The following is a 23,719-nucleotide window of genomic DNA, read 5'->3' as shown; positions in this document are numbered from 1 at the left end:
AGACAATTGAAGGTGTTTGTTAGGTTAACAGTCACGTGAAGGAGAGGTGAAAACTGAAAATATCAAAAATACAAACGTAAGAAACTGAGCCTGTTCGAGAAGGAAGAAAAAAAGAACGGTTAACATACGGAGTGAACTTCACTGATAATCAATGTAGAGACTAAATACAAGAAGCAAGTGAAAACAATGTCAAGCTGATAACGTAATCGTGGGCCACATGTGTTTCATGGTCAGATGTGTGCTGCGAACAATGTCAAAAATTCCCCCATTGTTTTTCTCCTATTGCATTAGATACAAAGGTATTCGGGTATCATCGCCGCACGCTAATGGACCCACGGATGTATGTGTGTGCCGCGGGGAAAAGGAGGGGGGGGGGGTGCATCGTTACAAAAACTTAAGCTTTGGAACGCTTGACGCACTAAAATTAGTATGGCACATGTATTAGGCATACATGTTAAACTTCTTACAGTTTTAGCGATTAGAAGTTGTAATCGGACACTCAACACACTATACTGGTTCCATCTTTGTACTATGCCTATTCATTAATCGCCCTCCGTCACAGTTCTTCAGTAACCAAATCATCTCCCTGCATTCATAGTTCACTGTTACACGGGGTGAACTATGAACTACAACTCCACCGACAAACTTTCTAAGGCGGTAGTATCGATAAAACAAGAAGAAAAAGTCCTAAACATTGCCTCGAAAGAGAATACCTTAAGAAGTATGAGCAACTGTTCATCTTCGCTACTGTGAGAAACATTTACTGAACAAGGGCTTTAGAGCTCCTGTCTACTGGACTTTTTTTCTTGCTTTGGACCATACTACCACTTCTGAAAGTTTGTTGATGGAGTTCTGGTTCACATTATATTTTTTCTGCCAACTGGCCTCAAAAAGTTTCTGACGAGTGTAATACGATTTTTTCTAGTATCTGAATGGAGGTTACAAACATTAAATAGCAGTCAACTCATAGGACCATTATACTCATTTCAAATCTTACTCGAGAATACATAGGCTGGAAACTTAAGAGCTTCAAGGGTACCAAAATTAAGGCGCTTGAGTTGAATTCTGTGTCACACAGTCAAAAATTTAAAAAATCGCTCGAGGTGGATTGTAATAAGGCTCCAATAAAATCTGCTGTGCACGTGATTGTGTTATGGCATGTATCAAACTGTGTCTGTGGCTTCACTGACATCAAGGACTTATAAATATTTATGGTTCAAATGGCTCTGAGCACTATGGGACTTAACTTCTGTGGTCATCAGTCCCCTAGAATTTAGAACTACTTAAACCTAACTAACCTAAGGACATCACACACATCAAGCCCAAGGCAGGATTCGAACCTGCGGCCGTAGCAGTCACGCGGTTCCGGACTGAGCGCCTTAACCGCGAGACCACCGCGGCCGGCAAATATTTATGCAACCGACTATAGAGAATATGTTCTTCCCAATGTTAGTCATTACATTTAGTAACACGAAGGCTTTTATTAGGAACAACGTCAAGAACTGCAGGTTTTTCGGGATCGGAGAGCAGCGATTTGAAAATTACTAGGAGGTACAGGAAAACAAAATTAACAGGAAATAGACTGGGATAACAGATGTAATTAATTTTGTAACAATCATCAAATGGGTACGGGCGGCAAGAGTGCTCATACCCGAGGGCAATTGGGGGGGGGGGGGGGGAGGCGCCCCAGTCTTCCTAGTTCTAAGGGGATGGAAAAAATAGTGTAGCCAGGTGTTTACCTCTCAAGAAAATGATCAAACAGGTTTCTAATTAGGTCAGAACTGGAAATTTTTTATGGCTACTTATGAATCGCCATTCGCCTTTCAAAAATATTAAAAACACATTTCCAGGTCTAACCCCTCCCCCCCCCCTCCCCCACGAACTATCGTATGGACGCCCTTGATGGGCGGGATATGTACCCCGGCGAATGGGAAACTCTTCGCTGGCATATCAGCGAATAGCACGAAACAAAGAAATAACTAAGTTGATTAGATGGCATAAGAAAACTTATAAGATGAACATGTATGCGTACGACTGAAATTTAATGTATAAGCAGACCGAGTCTTATCAAGCAGTTGGTGTCAAACGGCTGATAACAGTGAAGAGAAACCTGTCTCCACTCGTTACGAACTTCCGGAAATACTTGATATATACAATTATGATCACCAAGTGGATTCTGAATGCGGTAGGGCATTTTTATTTCCGATGAGATGTTCATACCAGCTGATTAACGAAACAGAAGTAAAACATAATACATATGACTGGTTACAACATTTCAGTCGCAACAGACGTACCACAATAGAAATAAACGGATGCGGCTACAACCGATTTCTTTACATAGCTTGCCGCCTACAGATTGCAGAGTCGCTGGAAAAAATACTTTGCTTTGGATCGTGTGTTGTTTCGTACGTTTAACGTGGGCCCTGAAACAAAAGGAGAATAACAACAACGAAGAAGAAGGAAGCCCTGTTCTTATCAGCAGCGGATGCGGTCCGGACGCGCCCTATCACTGTCTATGCCTTTTCTCGCCGCAACCCGATACTTGACGTCCTCCTCTTGCCCGTGTAGCCAGCCACATACCGAGGTAACGTCACAGTCTGGGTGCTACGTAAGCCGCGTGCCTATGATCCCAGGGTCACAGTTCAAAGGTCAACTACGAATTCTGGCGTCTCGCACTAAGGAACACGCCTGACACAACGGCACATCACGCTTTAACCACTCTTATCCAAAAATTAAAGACCTGCATTTCGATCACGACTAGGGATATTGTGACCGTAGTCACATCACATGAACCGCGAATAGATATAGCGCATTGTCTACGATACGCACATTACCGCTTTATTTGACCTGGTAATGTTGCGAAATTTGTTGCTATGAAAATGTCACAAAATTTGATTCGGTACTTTTGACAGAAATCTGTACGTTGCGGAACATTATCTGGTTATGGGGTATTGTAATGTCGTCGTGACCGGCATCTAAGCATGGTCAACAGATTGTAAATTACTAAGACAGACTTATCTTAGAAGCTAGATTAAGGAAAGGCAAACCTACGTTTCTAGCATTTGTAGACTTAGAGAAAGCTTTTGACAATGTTGACTGGAATACTCTCTTTCAAATTCTGAGGATGGCAGGGATAAAATACAGGGAGCGAAAGGTTATTTATAATTTGTACAGAAACCAGATTGCAGTTGAGTCGAAGGACATGAAAGGGAAGCAGTGGTTGAGAAGGGAGTGGGACAAGATTGTAGCCTCTCCCCGATGTTATTCAATCTGTATATTGAGCAAGCAGAGAAGGAAACAAAAGAAAAATTCGGAGTAGGTATTAAAATCCATAGAGAAGAAATAAAAACTTTGAGGTTCGCCTATGACATTGTAATTCTGTCAGAGACAGCAAAGGACTTGGAAGACCAGTTGAACGGAATGGACAGTGTCTTGAAAGGAGGATATAAGATGAACATCAACAAAAGCAAAACGAGGATAATGGAATGTAGTCGAATTAAGTCGGGTGATGTTGAGGGAATTAGATTACGAAATGAGACACTTAAAGTAGTAAAGGAGTTCTGCTATTTGTGGAGCAAAATAACTGATGATGGTCGAAGTAGAGAGGATATAAAATGTAGACTGGCAACGGCAAGGAAAGCGTTTCTGAAGAAGAGAAATTTGTTAACATCGAGTATAGATTTAAGTGTCAGGAAGTCGTTTCTGAAAGTATTTGTATGGAGTGTAGTCATGCATGGAAGTGAAACGTGGACGATAAATAGTTTAGACAAGGAGGGAATAGAAGCTTTCGAAATGTGGTGCTACAGAAGAATGCTGAAAGATTAGATGGGTAGATCACGTAACTAATCAGGAGGTATTGAATAGGATTGGGGAGAAGAGGATTTTGTGGCACAACGTAACTATAAGAGGGGACCGGTTGGTAGGACACATTCTGAGGTATCAAGGGATCACCAATTTAGTATTGGAGGGCAGCGTGGAGGTTAAAAATCGTAGAGGGAGACCAAGAGATGACTACACTAAACAGATTCAGAAGAATGTAGGTTGCAGTAGGTACTGGGAGATGAAGAAGCTTGCACAGGATAGAGTAGCATGAAGAGCTGCATCAAACCAGTCTCAGGACTGAAGACAACAACAACAACAAGTCAGAGTTCAGTATCTTAAACCCAGGGGCAATCACGTGCCAAGGCTCAAGCTATCGAACGGATAAAAACGGTTTACAAAATGTTAACATACGTGGATACAGACAAGGGGCTTGTGGATGTGGATTTCATTTCCGTTATCCGTATAGACTGCTTACTTCTCCATCATGGCCTTCGACTCATTAAAAGTCTGATTTCTGTACTAGCTGTAAATAAAATTTTGTTCCTTTAATTTTACCTCTCACAGCTTAGGAATTTCAAACTTAAGAGTCAACACTGTTGAAAGTTGGGTTTGTCTTTCTTCAAACTACCTTCCAGGAAAGTCCTACGGAGGAAAGTCCTACGGTCAGTATTGTTTCGCTTACAGATGTCAGTAAACTCTTTTCGTTGCCGGTTTGCTGATATTGGAGACGAAATAAATTCGAAGCCTTCAGGAACGCGCGGAGACGACGGTGCTACGGGCTCGAAGACTGTGCCGCAGGGGCGACTGGACGACGCGTGCGCGGCAGTTCCCACAGCATCCCTCACATCCTGCTCGCACAATGAGACCGTCCTCGGAGGGGCGGGGGCGTTGGAGGGGAAGGCGCCGAGCCGGCCAGCTTGCCAAACGCAACGGCTTTCGCTGCACGGGCCGATGCAATTTGTCGTTCGAACTGCGAGACGTGTACTAACAGTGCCAGAGCTGGGAACCCTAAATGTTTACAGAATCGTAAAAAAAACGACATTACGCCGCGAACACGGATTGTGTGGTACGAAGACGACTCGTAAAACCTTTTACAGAGTTCTCAAGAAAGTTTCCTAAACATCGAAATTATGTCGCGTCCTTCCTGGAGTCTGCACAAGTACGGTTACCTTCAACAGGAGCAAACAGGTTATTTTCAAAGTTACAAGAAAAGCATACCGTAGAAGTTGTCTTCCAAAATTATTCTTCTTACGAGGAACCGCTCTGAATATTTGTAGACACGAAGTGCCGAGTACCACCTACAGGGCGCAGTTTAAAAAAGCTGCCCTAACTCCGTGGGAGAGAGCTGAGTGTGTCCCTAGGACCCATAGTCAAAGGAGAACGCAAACAGTGGAAACTAGTGGATTCAAAACCACGGAAAGAGTCGAAGACTCAAACATAGTACATTACACAAACATCTCGGTGCCCACATTCGCTTGAAGAAACAGTAATACTTCTAAACAGACAAGATGATCCTGATAACGCCTAAATTCATTCTGCACAGAACTAAATCACATATGCTGCTAGTTTGGGCTACAAATTCTGAAGCACGCCGTTTTCTTCTGACGTGGTACCCTGTGACTTATTCCTCTTTCCATGGATGCCAAGCATAGCCAGAATGAACAGCCCAACATCTACAACCAAAGTCTCCGTCAGATTATCCATCGTTGGCAAAAAGTGTCGAGAGACTAACACAGTCACGAAGTGTCGTACTCTCCGCTTGATTTTTTTCGAGGTAAAGATATTATTGACTAACTCTCGTATTATGTTCATAAATCATAGTACATTACACATAAACATCTCGGTGCCCACATTCGCTTGAAGAAACAGTAATACTTCTAAACTCTTTAAAAGCCATACGGCTCAGAAGATATCAACCGAAGTTAACAGCCAAACGGTAGCGTTACTATGTTACAAACATTGACAGGAGACTTTCAGAATAATTACCACTGACAATAGCTCTGTTTACAGACGTTACAAATGTTTGAGATCCCAGTACGTATTTGTCGCTGGCGGTACCATCAATTTCCCCGACCTGGACAAATAATACAGCAACGAAGCGACTGGGATCTGCGACGAACATCTTGCAAAACAAGGAGCTCTGAGCGCTGAAACACGTCAACGTCGCGGGTGATGGGTGGAACAGGCACACGGTGAAGTGGAGAGAGAGAGAGAGAGAGAGAGAGAGAGAGAGTGGAGGCGGCAAGGAACGTAGGATGGGGGCGCACCGTTAAGCACGCAAGGCAGGCTACAACAGGCAGAGTTGTCCGAGCCGTTTGCCCTCGCGTCATTTATCACCTCAGCTGTTCATCTGGGAAGAGACGAAAACGTCGTCCAGCAAAACCATAAAAGTTCATTTGCAAACGGTGCACATAAATAGGTTAGTAGTTGTTCCTTTCGGAATTGCCTTTCGTAGCACCCTTGCAATCAATTCTAAACGAGAATTCCAGGAAATACTTTGTTTTTACCAGAATGGGAAGGTTGGGAGGGGACATAGGACGGACGTGGAGGTTATTATAACCGACGGAAACGAAACCAAGAAAACTGCTGTTTCATGGGATGTGCTCCTAAGTGAATGAGAAATATGGGCAACAATACTTAAAAAAAAACTGCAATTAAAGTAGCTCAAATGTCATCGTTGTGTAGGTAGGTCGCGTTCCACGACTACTTTTGTGACATCTTTGCTGAAATCAACCTCACTGCAATAGTGGCGGAGGCGCATTAATAATGGACGTGAATGACTCACAGTTTGAACATAATGGCCACAAAATAACAGCACAATACTGTGTACGTGAAGGTCGTCGTCACCACCCGGTGGTAGCCGTTAAGAAAGTGACGGACTTCTAACGTATTGACCGACTTTTATCCCTGCGTGACCGTTCAATGACGTTACTGTCCGTATGCAAACTTTTCAATACATCTTGATTACTTGCAGGTAAATGATTTCGTCGTTTTTAATTGATGGACGGGATACATGCTTCTCGAAGAAAGAACTCTGAGTGTACTTAGCGGTTCTCGTTACGCACATCCCGCCTCTTACTGCTGCCAGTATAAATAAAGCTGGTAATAATATTAGTATTGCTGCCCTGATACGAAAGGAACGAGATAGATAGCACTACTACCTAATTGTTGCGGCATATTTGGGCATAACTGTTTTTCGACCTTGCACTGTCTCCTTAAGCTGTGCCAAGTGTCATAAAAAAAAGGTCGGCCAGACGCGCAGTTTACTTTTCACTGTGTCCGTAGGCTGTTCCATGTGTCACAAAAATCGGTCAGATGCCTTGATCTTGCACTTCTCAAGATGAAGGAATGAATAAACACGTCTGAGGGCGACCACAATTAGTATAACGTATTTATTAGGTGCACAAATTTGAAATACCAGTCCAGACGTGAATAAATTGCTCTTCCACTGTCACTCGGGTTGATCGATTTGGAAGAAACTTTGAAGAGGAAACGACGTAATTCAACGTCGAAAACCGTTTCGCACTAAAACACTCCAAGACAAGACAGTGCTAAGCAACGTAAGCTTGTGTAGCATATTAATTTGGGATCTGCTGGCGTAACGAGCAACGAGCTATCTTTCAAGACAGGGATGGATGCACAAGCCTGATTAACTTTCCTTGGTCTGATACACTCAACCAGGCAAAGTTTTTGGTAGTTTTCTACATTTGCTTCGGCAAATCCCCGTCTAGTAGCATACCTGCGGTAGAAACACAGTAGCCTCGAGAATACATACAATAAAAAGGAGAATGTTCTTCATAACAATATAAACGCAGGAAAAATGACAAGAAAACATATTCGCCCGCTGCTGAATATCAGCCACTCTTCACAATCATTTATAGTCTTCCGAACAAATCCATTGCTTTAAACAGATTTCAGTGACACTCTGGCGTTATAACAGAAAGAACAGTAACTGTCAGCTATGAATTGTACTTGCGAATTCTGTACATATCGAGGCTACTCGAGACACAAAGAAATCTTCTGTGACCTTCCTGAAGGACTGCACACCTAAAACCAGCGTGGCAATAAACACCTGGGCGTTAACAGGCAGTTCTTCAGCAAGTTTAAATTATGCAATCAGAGACGGCTTGAAGAGAGCATTTAGGAGGGGGGGGGGGGGGGGGTACAGGATGCAAATTATATGACCGCCGCTTTAAGTTAATAAATTGTCCTCCTTCACTACAGAAAATTTTTCTGAGATGTCCCATGTCTCAGCTGTCAAGGAATTTACTAACCGAGGATGACGTAGGGCAGGCGGCCTTGATACGGTACGGAATTCAGTGCACGGTGCGCGCAGTGGCTGCGGAGTGGGGGAGACGGAGAAAGCCCTGAGCTCACCAGTCCCAGCTAACAGCTGCTGCAGACAGTGAGTACGCGTGAACCCGTGGATGTGGTGGGTGTACAGTGGGCTACGCCAGTGCATCGTACGTCAGCTTTGTGCAAATTCTACTGAGGTGTGCAGCGGTACGTGTGTGCAGGGGCAGGTGCTGTTCAGATGGCAAGCCTAGTGAAACAAAGCCACGCTCCGGAATACACGATTAGATCAATAACGTCGCCGAGTGTTTCTTTTCGGGTGCAGCGCCAAATAACGAAGTTTCCCGTCAATCTGACGCGCAATAGTCGAACATTCGCTTACATTGTCAATTATTAGGTCGGCAACAACGGGTAGAGTGTGCATTCGCGTGACTATTTAATCCTACCGAAGAACTGGTGATATTCCAACACAGTGATCGTATTATGTAGTGTACTTATGCCAATCCGTTCGTTTCGCAGATCGATAATACGGGCTACATAATGCGAAAACATTGAAAATCTGCCAACACCCGCGCCGTATTGTTTCTCACCCGTTTGGTTAAACGCTCGCTCGCTCTAAGAGCGTCTTTCAAGTTACAAAACTTTTTATAATTAAACGTTCCACTATGCCTGTATGCAGTAGCATTCTGAATGCAATAACTGCATATTAATAGTACACCATCAACCGCATTTATCATAATTCTCCCCCCCCCCCCCCCCCACACACACACACAAGAAGGTATGTTGCATGTATAACAACTCACTAAATAATTCTGGCAAATAGGTAGAGAAACAACTTCAATTACGTGCCAATCATTTTGTATTTTCTCCGTTTTTCATGCAGATTATTTCCCCTGCTCTATGGAAAGTGATATTCATAATAATATGCACAAAAGAATTCATCATCAATACCTTCTGTATACTTGTCCAAATGAAAACCCAAGGCACAATCAAGAACAAGTGTCCTGCACTGTACTATCATGACCTTCCATCTGTTGAGCTGCTTCATCTTGCATTAATTTAATCAACAATTTGTCTGTCAGAGAAACAGTTTCATAACTGAAAAGATGTTATCATTTGATCAAGGACTCATTTGGATATAAACATGACGCAAATCTAGGTATAACATTAGAAAATGTGACTTGAATTCGGAGATAAAGTTGCCTGATACTACAGTGTCAACACATACTTCAGTCAACAAAGACTTAAGAAACAACTGAGAAAACTACTTAGAGTAAAGCTTAGAAAAAAAACTAAGTAAACCCAACTCGGAAAACACACAATAAGTAGGTACATGCGCTGCATTTACAATACAGCGAGGAAAGAGAAGAACGATTTTTGCCTCATTTCTCGCAGGGTCTAATGTTCAATATATATTTCTGCAAAGCAATTTTTTTTATTAAGAAATGCATGCTCACTAGTGAAGTCTTGCATTTCATAAGAGCGATGAAAGTCAACCACCTAAGTTTTTTTTCTATCACAAAGTACAGAAACACTATATTCAGCCGGTAAAAGTTATGTAGCAGCATGCCCCCCCCCCCCCCACACACACACACAACATTTTTCTTAGTTTTATGTACAATATAGTATTTACTATACGACAAAATACATACTGAACAATTTGCTTAATACATAATACAGTTTGCCTGAATTTGCCTTGAAATTTTAGCTACTTATAATAGAAATTGCATTCAATTGGAGCAAAAATAGTTCAGGGTAACACGGCAGATCAGTCTGTCTTAACAACAAAGATTTCGTGGGAAGAAACACTATTAAAGTCTAACTTATTCAGCTTCTCTTTAGTTGCAGATCTAGGAAGCTACTGTTGCCATGGTACTAAATAATTTATACTGTTCAACATGATCTAGTAAGAGTATTATGAAACAGCTGTTGTCTGGAACACAATGTTATGGCCTTTAGCTATTTTTTTTTCTTATGGAAGGCCAAATTGTATTGTTGCCTCCAACAACAAAAACTTGTGAAATACTTATTTATGGTTAGGACATCATTAACATAAAGACTGAAGCATACTTACATTAAAATTTCGACTTTTAGTGTGTAATCCCACAAGTTAAAAACATTTGATTTCAACATCAATAATAATAGTTTCACAGAATATAAATTAATTCATATTGCAGGCCTGAAGTTTCTCCAGTAGAGGACACTGCTGTTATGTGAATCTCCTTAGCATATCATACACAATGACTGTATTGTGGCTATGGGTGGTATGCGCTTTGCTGCTGGGCACGTGCAATGCTGACCTCTCTCCTGCATTATCTGCTAGTGACCAACTGCGTTCTGACATTACCTCTCTTGTTACTGACTTGTGGAAAGATGTCAGTGATCCACGATGGGTGGCTATGGCTGATGAAGGACTAGGAGGTGCAGCCAAGGAATTGTTGAGGGCATTCCAAGTTTTAGGAGACAAGCTTGAAGGTGTATCACCTCATCCCAAAGTGGCCCCAGCTCTCTCCTCGTTATGGGCCTGGGCACGAGCTGAATCAGACATAGTTACAATCGAGGGACTGTATCGGACATTCCGTCATTATCAGAAGGGTCTTCCTAGGTCTGAAATAACTTGGACAGATATGGCAACAACAGTACTGCATGATCCAACAAGGTCTGTTCCACGGGCTCTCACTAGCCTACACAATATAACTGTTGATACCACAGATGGTGACCTCTTCCAGCAAGCTCTTGAGGTAAGTAGCAGCAACAGAACAGATAATCTTTTTAAGGCATTTAGCAATTCAGTCAAGTTTGTATATTTTCTACAAAATATATGCAGCAGCTTTTGACAAAATATTGCATAATGGTTCCAGAATCAAATAACTGAAATCTGTCAGGTGGACAGAACAAAACTCATTCTTGTATAGTTCTTAAAACAGTGCTTTGTTATAGCAAGGAAGACTGTTCAATTTCTGCAATGTAATTGTCAAGTTCTTCTAAATGCAATTTGTACATTTCAGGAAATAAATTCAAATACCTGCAGCTTTCAGCAGTCTCCACAATTAGTCATCTACAACTTATACAGCTCTATAACCCTCACAGAACTAAAGGGTTATGCTATGATGCAATTTTCATGGATGCTGCTACGACTTTATGGAAAAGGTAAGAATATTTGCCGTCTCAGTACTACCAATCAAGTAGAAAAGCAGAATCTGCCTATCTTATCTCTTTAAAATTAAAATAGAACAGAAAATATCGTCAGGAATATATCAAAAAATCTGCACACACTAAGTAAATCTGTTAAATAACTGTTTTCATATTTAAGGCAACTTCACTCTTGAAGCAGAAATGATGCACAGGACATACAAAGAACGAGCTCTCGTGAAGTTGGAAGCAGCAAGAGCTGCCATGAAGTTTGCAAGTCGTCATATGTGGCAGTGTGACCCACATGAGCATGAAGAAGGCAAAACATATGAACGACTAACTCGCTTGCTGCAAGGCCACATCCAAAATGAAGTTGATCTGAATTCTGAAAATTCTTGTGGAGAGAACTGTGCATATTACACATATGCTAAGGATCCTGGATGTTTTGATAGCAGAGTGTGCAATCGTATGCCACGATGTGCGGGAAAATTACATGACTGCCGCTACATTGACTCTGACATGTGGATTTGTGAGGCAGTGAGTAAACCAGTCACAATATTGGGTTATTTTAATTAACAGAGTGAAAAAAACAGACAAAAGAAATGCTTCCATTATGCCATAACATCATTTGATTTTGAGCTGTAAACAGGTTATCTTTTTGATTTCAGGAGAAAAATTCTAGTAGGCGTTATGAAGGAATTCGTTATGAAAATGGGCAGAAACTTGGTCAATATCACAGCTGTCAGAATAAACGTGAATACAAAGTTGACAGCTGGTGGCGATGGCTTTTCTGGCACTGTTCTTATTGTTTCTGTCTGTGTGATGAACAAGGACCCAATTCTGATCGCTTTTTTAACCTACGACCTATTGTTGCAGACACAAATAACAACATGTAAGGGCTTTTTCCTTTATTTCCTAATTTTGTGACATTTATTTATGTGAGAAAGAATATTGTAATTATTTTAACACATTTCATTGTGTGGAGTAATTTTCCTTCTTCTAGCTTTTGACTTGACAGTGAAGTTATTCAGTCTAAGAATTTCTTTTTGTTTCAGGGTAATTACAGGAATGCGCTTCACCAAAGTAAAACGTGTCATTCATCTGCAAATAAGAGAAGGGCAGCTTGAACCATTTGGAGGGATAAATGCTTCATCCATAAGATGGCGACCAGTTGATAATTACAGCATAACAGATCCAAAAGTGGAAAATGGAAAAGACTATAAGACACTTAGCTGGGAACAGAGAGCTATTGACTTAGATGATCTTGAAGCACCACCAGGTCATGTGCTAACAGGTAATTTGAAAGGAAATATCCTTATTTTGGAGTGGGTTTATCCCAATAAACTGCAGGACAAAAAAAAAATCACTCACTGTTTCAGGTGTCAGGTTCCGTCCAGTTGGAACACATCTTAATCTGGAGATAATGGTTTCCCCATTCAACTTCACATCTGGAAATCTCATTAAACCACAAGAACAAGCAATGTGGATTGGCAATGACAATACAGATGCATCAGATAAGCCAAGGTAACAATGCTGAATTAGAAATGTAATTTTACTGAATGATTTGTGTATGTGTAACCTCCACTGACTCACTTTTTTTCCCTAAAGGACACAGCTGGAGCTCCCCAATGCAGATGTTCCAGTAAAATCACCTACGGGATCTGTTCCAGATTCCCACACGGACCAGTTTCTTTTGTTTGACCACTCAGATTTAAGCAACGATGCTGCTCAAACAACAATACCATTTCTTGATGCTCAGCTAACAGAGCCACAACCACCTGCTCTTCTTGCTGGAGCAGGAATTTATCATAAAGGGACAGTTGGTTATGGTGGATTTGTAGCACCCAAACTCATAACTTACGATTACAGCAAACACATGAAGATTCAATTTCCAGATTAATGAAAAGACTGATACAAATGACGTGACTGAAGTGATTCACTCTCCAAAGTGAATAGTCTCAACAAGACAGTCCTCTGAAATGTGCAAAAAGTGCTTTGTGCAGAAAGTGTTTAGTGAAATATATTTGTGTAATCTGACCCTTCAGTTGCTGGCCCCTTATAGGTTAAGCACTGGTGAAATGTCATATACTGAGACATTTAGCAATAAAAGTTACCTGTAAAGATTTTAAAATGAGATTCGTGGAATCTGTGAGTGATAGACATTAATCAATGCAAATGATTCCAGGTGGGCATATACGAACATTCTTCCTATCTGATCTCTTGCATTATCTTTTAATGTCACCAATTCTGATTTTTGTATGTCTTTCAGAGAGTAAATACAGTTTTCATAAAAATTTTAATCACTGTTTTTGTTTGCTTATTTCCTCTTACTTTATATAGTGGAGATGTCTGACACTTTTAAGGCTGAGTATTTGGTACAATGAATTTGTAATACTGGTTTTGGGTGGTGATGGAATGTGGGAGATTCTTAGTTTACGATAACATGCATATAGTTTTAAAAAATCTGCTACTACAAGTTAGCTTGTTTTACTTTGGAACTCCAGATACAAATTATAAACTACTTGCCTGAAGGAAATTTATATTGTGACAGATTGGGCAACTGTGACACTTTCATAACTTCCACCAACACAGACTTCTGTCCACTTTAAACATTATTGATCTCCTTTCCATTTACCAATTATTTCCATCATTATCTTATGTACTTCATACCACACTACCAACAGCCCTATCATTATTTTTCTTCTTGGAGGAATTGTGCTGTATTCATTTTGAAATCTTCAAAGTTTGAGAAAACAACTTTTTAATGGGGATGAGGGCATTTCAAATTTATTTGCATAAGCAACTTAAAAATAAAGGCACTACAGGTTACTTATCTGAATCTAAGTCTAGTCTTCTCATGATTTAACAACCAAAGATTAACACAAAATTTGGGATAATGAGAAGGGCAATCAACAAATCACATACCTAAAAAGAACTGACACTCAATGATGTTTAAATATAATGCAGTCTACAAAAGATTTAAAGCACACTTATTCCACCTGGCATTAAAAAAGAAAATTATGGGAAGTGGTGTTGGTATTACATTGATCCGATTTAATATTAAATTCTGCATGTTAATTAAATCCATGTTAAGGACAATATCATGGACTGTGGGATGAGTCCAATTGTATATTAAGAAATAAATCTTGTGGAGTGTAGAGCACTGACAGTTGTAAAATTGCTATGTACAATTTGTGCTCTCATGGAGGCTAAAATTAGCACTAAAGATGTTGTTTTGGAGAGGGGAAATTTTCTGTTGTACTATATAACTGCTTAGAGAACCTCTTTACAACAAATTTTGTTACTTGGCATTTTGATAAACGAAATTTTCCATTTTTAAATCTGGATAATAAGACAATCTCCAATAGCACTTATATCACACAACTGGGGATGTGTAATTATAACACTTGCTGTGCTGGGCACTACCCAACCTGCAACTGACTGTCAGATGGAAGGTGAGAACATAGCTGATGCCAAGGCACATGAGATGGTGGAGTGAGGAGCCCATTCTCATTAAAAATGCACTGGGTGCCAAAAAAGCCTTCAATAGCTCACCTGAAGATGTATTGCAGGTGCCCAGATAATATAAATGTGTGGTAGAAAATAACCGGCTGCACTCGCAAAACATTATTTGCCATCATATGTATGTTACATAACACTACTGAGAAAAAATTAATGGTGAAGAGTTTTATTATTCTAGGTGAGTGCAGGCTTGTCAGGTTCTAACAAAATTAGTTTCTCAGCACAACAGGCTTAGGTTGAGTGACTGGCATGTGTTAAAGTGTGGCTTTATGGCATTTGCCCGTCACAACTATCTTTTAAAAACTACTGAATCAGTGAAGGGTGGATCACAAAGCGACAAGTAACACATCCTGATAGTGTTGGTAAGATTAATATATATGCTTCAATGAATTGGAGGCCATGGCAGATAGAAAAGAATTCAGATTAGGCCTACATAAACTTTTTGGATCATCTGCAAGTGTCTACTGACAAGAAGAGGACCCAGCAGTGGAATCAACTTTTTTAAATCTTCTATACAATGATATAGGTTAAGGTCTCAGGTATCACACCCTGCAGCCATTCAACACGGTGGGCCCTCATTTGTGGGTAATCTATGAAAAAATATTTTGGAGTTTTGCATTATGTACTACAGCTGTGAGAAACTTATATTCAGCTGATCAGTTGCACAGCATAATGGTTACGGTTTTGTCCTCCCGCGCAAAAGGTTGTCAGTTCGAAACTCATCCGGTGCTACTTAAATTTTTATTTTATGTCTTTATCAAAATGACTTTGGTCATTATTTTTATCCAGTTAATTAGGTTGAATGTAGTTTTTTTATTTCTATTCCTCTATCACATTATTTTCATCACTGTGTTACCTTTTTTTCCAATTAATTGCATTTTTTCTTCCTATCATTCTTTGTCCACTTTGAATGTTAATTTAATTCTTTCTCATTTGTCTATCACAATATTTAAACATTTGAAACTACTGGTGTATTGATTAAAAAACAAAATACTAAATAATCTATTTTTATTGACTGCGCAATTGTGTCAAAAATTGTATTTTTCCTTACAATATGTACTCTTTTTGGATGGTAATCATCAAAGAAACAGCAAAAACAAATTCCTGTTGCACTGTGGACAAAGTAACATAGATGAAGACTTAAATGAGAGAAGAGATTAAAATAAAATTAAATTCAAGCAAAATGAGGAATGGAAAGAGTGAATGAAGTAACTTTGACAAAAATATAGGATGATAAAACCGTAGAAATTAAATCAAAATAAATAAAAAAAATAATTCGAACACAGGAACAAAGATTCCAAGTGGGAAAAAATATTAGAAACAAAAATAAGAGCAATTTAAAAAGTAAATATGGTGATTAAAATGTGTGGCAAAGCTATCGATATAAAAGAATTACATTTATGCCAATTAACTGAATAAAGATAATGACCAAAGTCTTTTCGATAAATACTTAAAATAAAAATTTAGATAGCACCTGATGAGTTTCAAACCGACAACCTTTTGCATGGGAGGCCAAAATCATAACCATTATGCTGTGGAACCAATCTGCTTACTATTACACTTTCGCAGCTGTAGATCATCATGCAAAATTTCATTTTCTTTTTTCCCCTCTCTTCCAATTACTCACAAATTAGGGCTCACCAGCGTCAATGGCTACAGGGTGTGGTCCTTGGGACCTTAATCTACATCACTAGATAGATTTCAAATAGTTGATTCCACCACTGGTGACCCCTCCATCTGAGTCCCACCTGCGAAATCACATGTATGGCAATCCATAGGAAAATGTTAAGTACTTACAGTGTATGATTTGTTAATGACATCAGGGCAGCAATTTATACATGTGACAGAAATTACTGTAGTAGTCACTAAGTGGTAACTGATGCCTATTTCACCTGTTAGATCATCTGCTTTCTTTTATCTGGCACCGGATAAGTCTAAGCTTCCACACACAGACTATACGTTTCAAGTACTGCTACATGACTTTTTCCGAACTGAACGTCTGTAAAGGGGTCCATTTAACCTTGTGAGTTCACATTAGCAGCTGAGACAGACACATGATGAATTCACACCATAAGAGCCAGTGTTGTTACTCATTGCAAGCTTCCTTAGATCAGATCCGGGACTTGCCTGCCATCACTGTTACAGACAACTACACATGGAATTTTATTTCATAATGCCTTTATCTCCCTATCTGAACTCTCACTGTTGTTCATCCTCTACTACCATTACTAATCCTTCCTCCACCATTCTATCACATTCAGTACTTTATCTGGAACATCCTAAACTTTCACACACACACACACACACACACACACACACACACACACACACACTGCCCCCCCACCCTCTCTCTCTCTCTCTCTCTCTCTCTCTCTGTGTGTGTGTGTGAAGAATGTATAGCAGCAGTCTTTTTGTTGTGCCTGTTTGTTATCTAATGTCTCCTCTATATAGTGAGTAGCAATCTATCCTTTGCATAACATTTTAGTCAGTCCATTATTCATTCAACTGTTTGCCTCACTATTTCTACACTTTCACATGTCTACCAATTTTACATGCGAGCATTTCAGGTTAGGCTTTACCATGACTTATTGATATTGAATGAAACAACAAGTTTACTGTTACCAGTCACTGCTTGTTTACATCCACAAAAATTTTGATAGTTTAAACCTCCATCATCAGATGGGTTTATATGTGTTAGTGCAACGTGTTTTTTGTTTTATGACTTTTGGGTAACCTGTGGCACCGTCTAGAGGAGGAGCAAAACACTATTTCGGAACATGGTTTTGGGGAGGTTTTTAACTAAAAATTAAATGTACATTTCACATTTAGATACACATTTAGTTTTAGACAAAAACCTCCTCCATATCATGTTATGAAAATGTGGTTTGTTCCTCCGCTAAACTGGACCAAAGGTTACCCCAAAGTCTTAACACAAAAGACACATTGTACTAACCCATATAAATTCACCTGATGGAGGTTTAAATCTTCAAAATGCATTGTGCATGTAAGTAAACAGTGACTGGTAACAGTAAACTTTTTCATTTGATGTCTACTAATATTTACATACAACCAGTTATTATTATTATTATTATACTCAATTTTTTAAATTTTTTCTGGCACTTGAAAAGTGTTGTCAAGACACCCTTTTCATCTCCTAATACTAAAACCTTTTTTAAATGCTCAATTATTTAAGAATCTGTTAGCAATAAATTACACATATTATTAGTGATGTAAATATTATTCTAGTTATTTTTCATTATGGTCTTTTCGCCACTGTCTTCCTCTTAACCTTGGAGACCTAATATTAAGTTGAACTGTGATGATTGCACTTGACTACAGTCAATGAAGATCAGAACTCAAATATCAACCTGCCAAAGTGGTTATACTCAACACCAAAAAAATTCTTGAGGAAATGGGCTTTTGAAGTTTCTCGAGTTCCTTTAATATGCAAAAGTAAGGTCATCTTTTACTATGGACCATGTGCCTCTGTTGTAGAATGCTCACCTGTCACGTGTATGGTTGGGGTTAGATTCCTGGCCGAGGGAAATTTTTTCACAAAAGTTCATATTCCGTGAGCATTTCCATGAAGTGTAAAATACAAAGAGTGGAGAAAAATTAATTAGCACTTTTTAAAAGTCAAACACTCTTTATTGTCAAACTTTTATAAAAGATCAGTAATTCCAAGTTCATATTTGCAGTAAAATCTGGATTTTTGTGTGTGACACATAGTTAAAAATAAGACAGGCACTTCTCATAAAAATGAGTTGTATTTGTTAATTAGGATACATCTGAGGAATTTTATATTTAAATGACATAGGTATTTGAGCAGTATGGAGAAAAAATACTGTCCAAAAAGAGCCTCGAACCATCCATCTAGCGATTACCAGTCTCAAGTGCCACTGATTTTTTTTTCCATTTTTACGTATTTTATGCTTGTAGAACAGGTATCTTTGTTTAAAAATTTACCACAGCCAGCAATCAAAACTATGCCTTCAACATGGCAGGTGATCATTCTACCACAGAAACATGTTGCCTGTCAAAAGATATACCTTACTTCAGGGTATTAAAGATGCTCAAACAATTTCAAAGACAACTTTTTCGAGAATTTTTGAGACCTGCATTGAACTACTTTTGAGAGATTGCTATTTGAGTTCTGTGCTCCATGCACTATAAATATGAACAAAAACAAAACTCTGATTGCAGTGGGGTCTCCTTTTCAGCTCCACTCAAGAGCAACAGGATTCAAATTTTTGTCTGTCCATCTAGTGAAGAAGAGATTGTTGATTTATTTCCCCATACTATCTTTTACTGTACTGTGTCACTAACAACTGTCATTTTATTAAGAGACAGGGGTAACACCTCAAGTTTCTAGAAAATTCATGGGCATGGTAGCAACCACAGTTAACAACAGGTAATGAAAGAAGATATGTTTTTAGACAGTCTCTGACTCAGGCTGCAAAGAAAGAAGAAATGAACGGGAATAGTAGATGGCAACAAAATCTTAAGATAGGAGAGCGTGTCCAGCACGAGATAAAAATAAGACAAACTCGTATATGTCACAGAAGTAGGATATGCAAATGAAAGGCAAGTCATGAGGTGACGTGTTACATCTAAGACAAAATAATATGGTACCGCAGGGTGTATACATGGACAAGGAAACATAATTCCAGGATTTCCCAGTTGAAAATACATTTTCTCCTAGGTGAAAATACACTTTTTCTGTGTTAAGTGACAGTATATTTTTTCTCGGGACTGTAAAACTTATCAATCCTTTGAATGGTTATGGTTTTATATACAGGTGTAGAATTTCCCGGCACTTGCTGCACATCTATGTGCAGCAACATGTACATTGGATATTTCCATATTACGAAAGTATAAATTCAAATTCCACCAGACACCACATGTTACTTTCCGAAGCATTGAAATCAAGATTGTGATGCACTTTTGTAAGCCAGCCATAGCTCATGTCGCGTAATCCCACCAGCCGATGACAGCGGATATTAAGAGCATAGGACACGTGATGTAGTCAGCCAATAGCAACATCACTGTTAAGTAGCCGAACACACAAATAGGAAAAGTTAATACTTTAAATTAATATACATAGTATTGCTACAAGGGAAAAAAAGGCTTTCACATATAATATTGGTCTCTGAGATTAATAAGTTGCAAAAGAAGCTAAGCTTTCACATATAATGTTGATCTTTTTTGCACGTGTTACAGTTTAAAACACATCACACAAATGTGCCAGTAAAATTTTTACCAAGGACATAAATGTCTGATCTTGGGGGCTCAAAATTCTTCTAAATGGTCGTCCTCAAAGAGTTGATTTTTAAATGAGAGTGAACTGCTCAGTGATTTAAGAAATTCATCGTACAGTGTCGCACATAGTTCATCTTGTGTAAAAGGAAATTTACTTTGAAAGTAACACTTTTCAGCCAACCATTCACAATATTTTCCTGCGATCTGGTAGAAATAGGTTTGTTTCAGGAGTTGCCAGAGAGTGCCGAACACAGGCATCACCGCGATTGTGCAGCTATGATGGCACAGGAAGCCGTACGTTCGTACAGGTAAAACATTAAAAGATCTTTCATTATGTCAGAAAGGGAACAAGACACTAGAGGATATTCGAAGAATATCGGAATTTCGTGAACCATACTAAAATACATAATTCGGCTTAAAGTGCACATTCGTATGTCCAGATTCAGATGTAAATTTTCTTGAGGAAAACCAGTACTGTTTGATCTCGTGTTTGGTTCTTAATTATGGCACAATGCCATATGTGGTAGAAGATGAAAGCATGCTCGAAATGCAGCGAACTGTTGAAACTAGCCAACAGTGTGGAACTAAACACTGTTTCAATTAAATTGACTGCCTCAGCATAAAAGATTAGTAAAAGCCAAAATTTCTTTGGCAAACCGACAAAAATTACTTCATTGCTCTGCAAGGCAGTTAATGCTTGACTGTCAGAACGGTGGAAATAAAATGAAATGTGAAACTAATAACATATTTTAGCCTTCAGTAATTACGTGAATGGGTTTTAATTCACCTGGCAGTTCCCGGTCACAGAAATCCACTTTTTTTTCCCTTGATGTGAGAGCAATAAACAATGAGGATACAGCAAAATCACTAAATGTAAACACGGGTCACATGGAGACTACCACCTCTCCACTACAACTCAGACTGCTCTGTGGATCAGCCCCAGATCTATGATATTTCCGAACCGGGGCAATGGGCAATACTAGATAGTGGACCCCCCGCTCCCATGAGCGTGTCAGGTATGAAGCAAAAAATTTAAAAAAATTGCATTTTCAAAAATATGTTCATTTTGTAGCGTACATCCTTCTGAAGTGTTCGATACATAAAACGTGTTCGAGAAACTGTAAGACATGTTATCTGGTCGTAAGTGTGCCAACCAGCAGTGCCACACCTCTTCATACAGCATTCTTTTATTGCATGTCACTGTATTTCACTCTGTGGAATTCAAAGGTATAATATTTTGTAGTGGATGCCATCAATCTATATTCAGGTCAGTGAAAATTAAAATGTCCTGTTGTGCCTCTCCTGCTCCCAGTCGGCTGGTTTCACATCCTGGCCCTCTTTAAAAAAATTCGCAATTGCTACTAGATGTGATTATTTGTAACTGGGAGAACAAGAACTCTTCAGAAAGTTGCTACCCTTTATTGACTATTAGCTAATAACTAGCTGTTTTGTGTCACATAAAATTAAACATACGATACATAAAACCAGTCAAGACAAGAGACAAGCGAGACAGTACACATTTCTTCAACCGTTAAGCCCTGGCATTTTTTCCTCTCTAATCTTGCCACAGCTTTACATGCACCTTTTCCTTTCTGGGGAAAGAATCTTTCTCAAAGCTTGTCAAATGTTTTGCTATATGAAAAAATGAAATGTCATTGTCACTACTGAAGAAACTGTTAATATAAATAGTACCCAAGACCAGTGTGGTTTCTCGATCTGATTACATGTATTTTGTCACTGATTTGCACATAAAATGAAATAGGCCTGCCTAGTATTGCAGCAATTGTAATAGACACCAAATAAAAGAGACTGCTTTGGCACAAATGGTCATTTTTATAACACGGCAGAATATATTTCACGAAGTACCAAATACCAAGTACAAGCAGTTAATAAGCACCATCTTGCACACACAAAAGCGTATTCTAGTTGCACATACCGTGAACCTGATACAGATAGTAAAATATGAATGATTAATGGAAAATCTCATATAAAGATGTGAAACAAATACTAACAAAGCCGATCGGCTGTACTGAGCTGAGGTAAGTACTGGCCAGCCCCTCTATCTCTTTGTTAGATAGTAAAATATTTAAGACGACCTCAGAAATGTACAATTCCCTGTACCTCTATCAGAAACATATGGATATGTGCTTCTAAAAATGATAGTATTAGATGTATTTGTGTCAGATAATGTATTAGAGTAAGTCATTAACATTCCACTAGTCGAGAACACTGAGTTCAACTTATATAGAATGTTGTCATTCCCAACAACAACACTAATAATGGATGATACAGGGAAAAACATTTACATACAGCCAGAAAAACTGATTTACTATTAGTTAGTTCTAAGACGTTCTAGGCTGCGCGCGTACAAGTGCCCCCCCCCCCCCCCCCCCCCCCCACACACACACACACACTGCAGTGTGGTTTCAGTTGCTCAGTTGCCTGAGACTGCAGTCATGTGTGTGTATTGTTGACAAATGCCATTGGTCAAAAGCTTTAAGTGTGAAAATCTTTTTGTTGTGCCTATCTGCGACTCAGCATCTCTGCAATATGGTGAGTATCAACTTTCCTTCTCATAATATTGTTACATTCCATCCTGGATTTTCCATCATTTGAGGGGGGGGGGGGGGGGGGGGAACCTTGAATTTATCAGAGGTGCCATTAAAATTACCATTTATCCTATAAGTGTCAAAGTGTTTTTCCAGCATAACAATGAAATTCATACCAATTTGTACTCTTTGTGAATAGTAACCAATAAAACTGCTCAATTTATTATGTTTCTAAGTCCTACATAAGTTATGAGGTAGTAATTATTCATACAAATAAATTGTGAGCACAAAAAATCTGCTGTAAAGACTGGAAAAATCTGCAGCAATTTAGCAATGTCAATTTTCTATTAGTAATCATATGCCCTCAGGAGGAAGGCATTTCTCAAAGGATTGGGCCCACAGCCAACTTCATACCATGCATATAAATCCACATTTGCAGCCACTTTAGTATCTGAGTCAGCTTCATGATTTTCATGAAATGTGTCTTCAAGCACAGGCAAATAGTCGACCCTGTACCCTGTTAATGTTTGAAATTCTACAAATAGCAATTACATCATCTGCCTTAGAATCTCCTCCAAATTCTGAATTGCCTGCATGCTCTTCTGCAATCTCTTCTCAGCTGTTCATTACACGATCAGCCACAACTTCATTGCCCATGGAACTACAGAACCTCCCTGAAATCATTCTTGTAGATGTAAAAGAAATATTCTGGGATGATGTCAGTATGATCCTACTAAAAATCAACCAAAATGAGTAAATAATATGCTTATTACAGACAACTGTGTGCAGAAAGTGTTTTTATTTACTTGTATATTTTCGGTAGCCAACCTACATGTGTACTGGCAGCAGTAGTAATTGATATTACCTCGTCAGCTGACTTTTACAGATAATCTGGGAAACAATATTATCTGCAATGTTCATTCTTCATTAGAAGCAGCATTTCACAGCAGATAATCAGTAAAAATTGATGTAACTAGGAACTGAATTCATGATAGTCTATTTGTTCCTAGGTACAGGATGGAAGACAACCAGTTGCAAATATGCTTACAAATGTCTCTTGTATTGATTTTATACATTTTAATGTAGGAAATATCACTATTAATTGAATTTACTGTTGTCTATCTCAGAAGAATAAATTCATA

The 23,719-nt window shown here is 39.1% G+C and overlaps 2 protein-coding genes across 3 annotated transcripts in view; one reads left to right on the top strand and one right to left on the bottom strand.

Annotated features, from left to right (window-relative positions):
* LOC126175863 (E3 ubiquitin-protein ligase Ubr3) overlaps positions 1-23,719 on the bottom strand; it is a 281,912-nt gene that overhangs the window by 165,272 nt on the left and 92,921 nt on the right. The gene's annotated exons all lie outside the window — the stretch shown is intronic.
* Positions 8,179-13,547, top strand: LOC126175864 (uncharacterized). Its single transcript, XM_049922878.1, has 8 exons — positions 8,179-8,325; positions 10,293-10,856; positions 11,124-11,265; positions 11,429-11,784; positions 11,916-12,139; positions 12,303-12,541; positions 12,627-12,771; positions 12,856-13,547. Exons 2-8 carry the CDS (start codon positions 10,356-10,358, stop codon positions 13,145-13,147), a joined length of 1,899 nt encoding a protein of 632 aa, XP_049778835.1. The 5' UTR covers positions 8,179-8,325; positions 10,293-10,355; the 3' UTR covers positions 13,148-13,547.

The sequence above is a fragment of the Schistocerca cancellata genome, chromosome 3 (assembly GCF_023864275.1).
Source record: "Schistocerca cancellata isolate TAMUIC-IGC-003103 chromosome 3, iqSchCanc2.1, whole genome shotgun sequence".
NCBI lineage: Eukaryota > Metazoa > Arthropoda > Insecta > Orthoptera > Acrididae > Schistocerca > Schistocerca cancellata.
This window is presented reverse-complemented; position numbering and strand designations above follow the sequence as displayed.

What these genes read in the sequence shown, in the direction of transcription:
- LOC126175864 (XM_049922878.1), top strand. Translation starts at nt 10,356, where the DNA reads ATGACTGTATTGTGGCTATGGGTGGTATGCGCTTTGCTGCTGGGCACG. An exon ending in ACCAGGTCATGTGCTAACAG is followed by an intron (nt 12,542 to 12,626) that starts GTAATTTGAAAG and finishes TCACTGTTTCAG; the next exon opens with GTGTCAGGTTCCGTCCAGTT. An exon ending in GATGCATCAGATAAGCCAAG is followed by an intron (nt 12,772 to 12,855) that starts GTAACAATGCTG and finishes TTTTCCCTAAAG; the next exon opens with GACACAGCTGGAGCTCCCCA.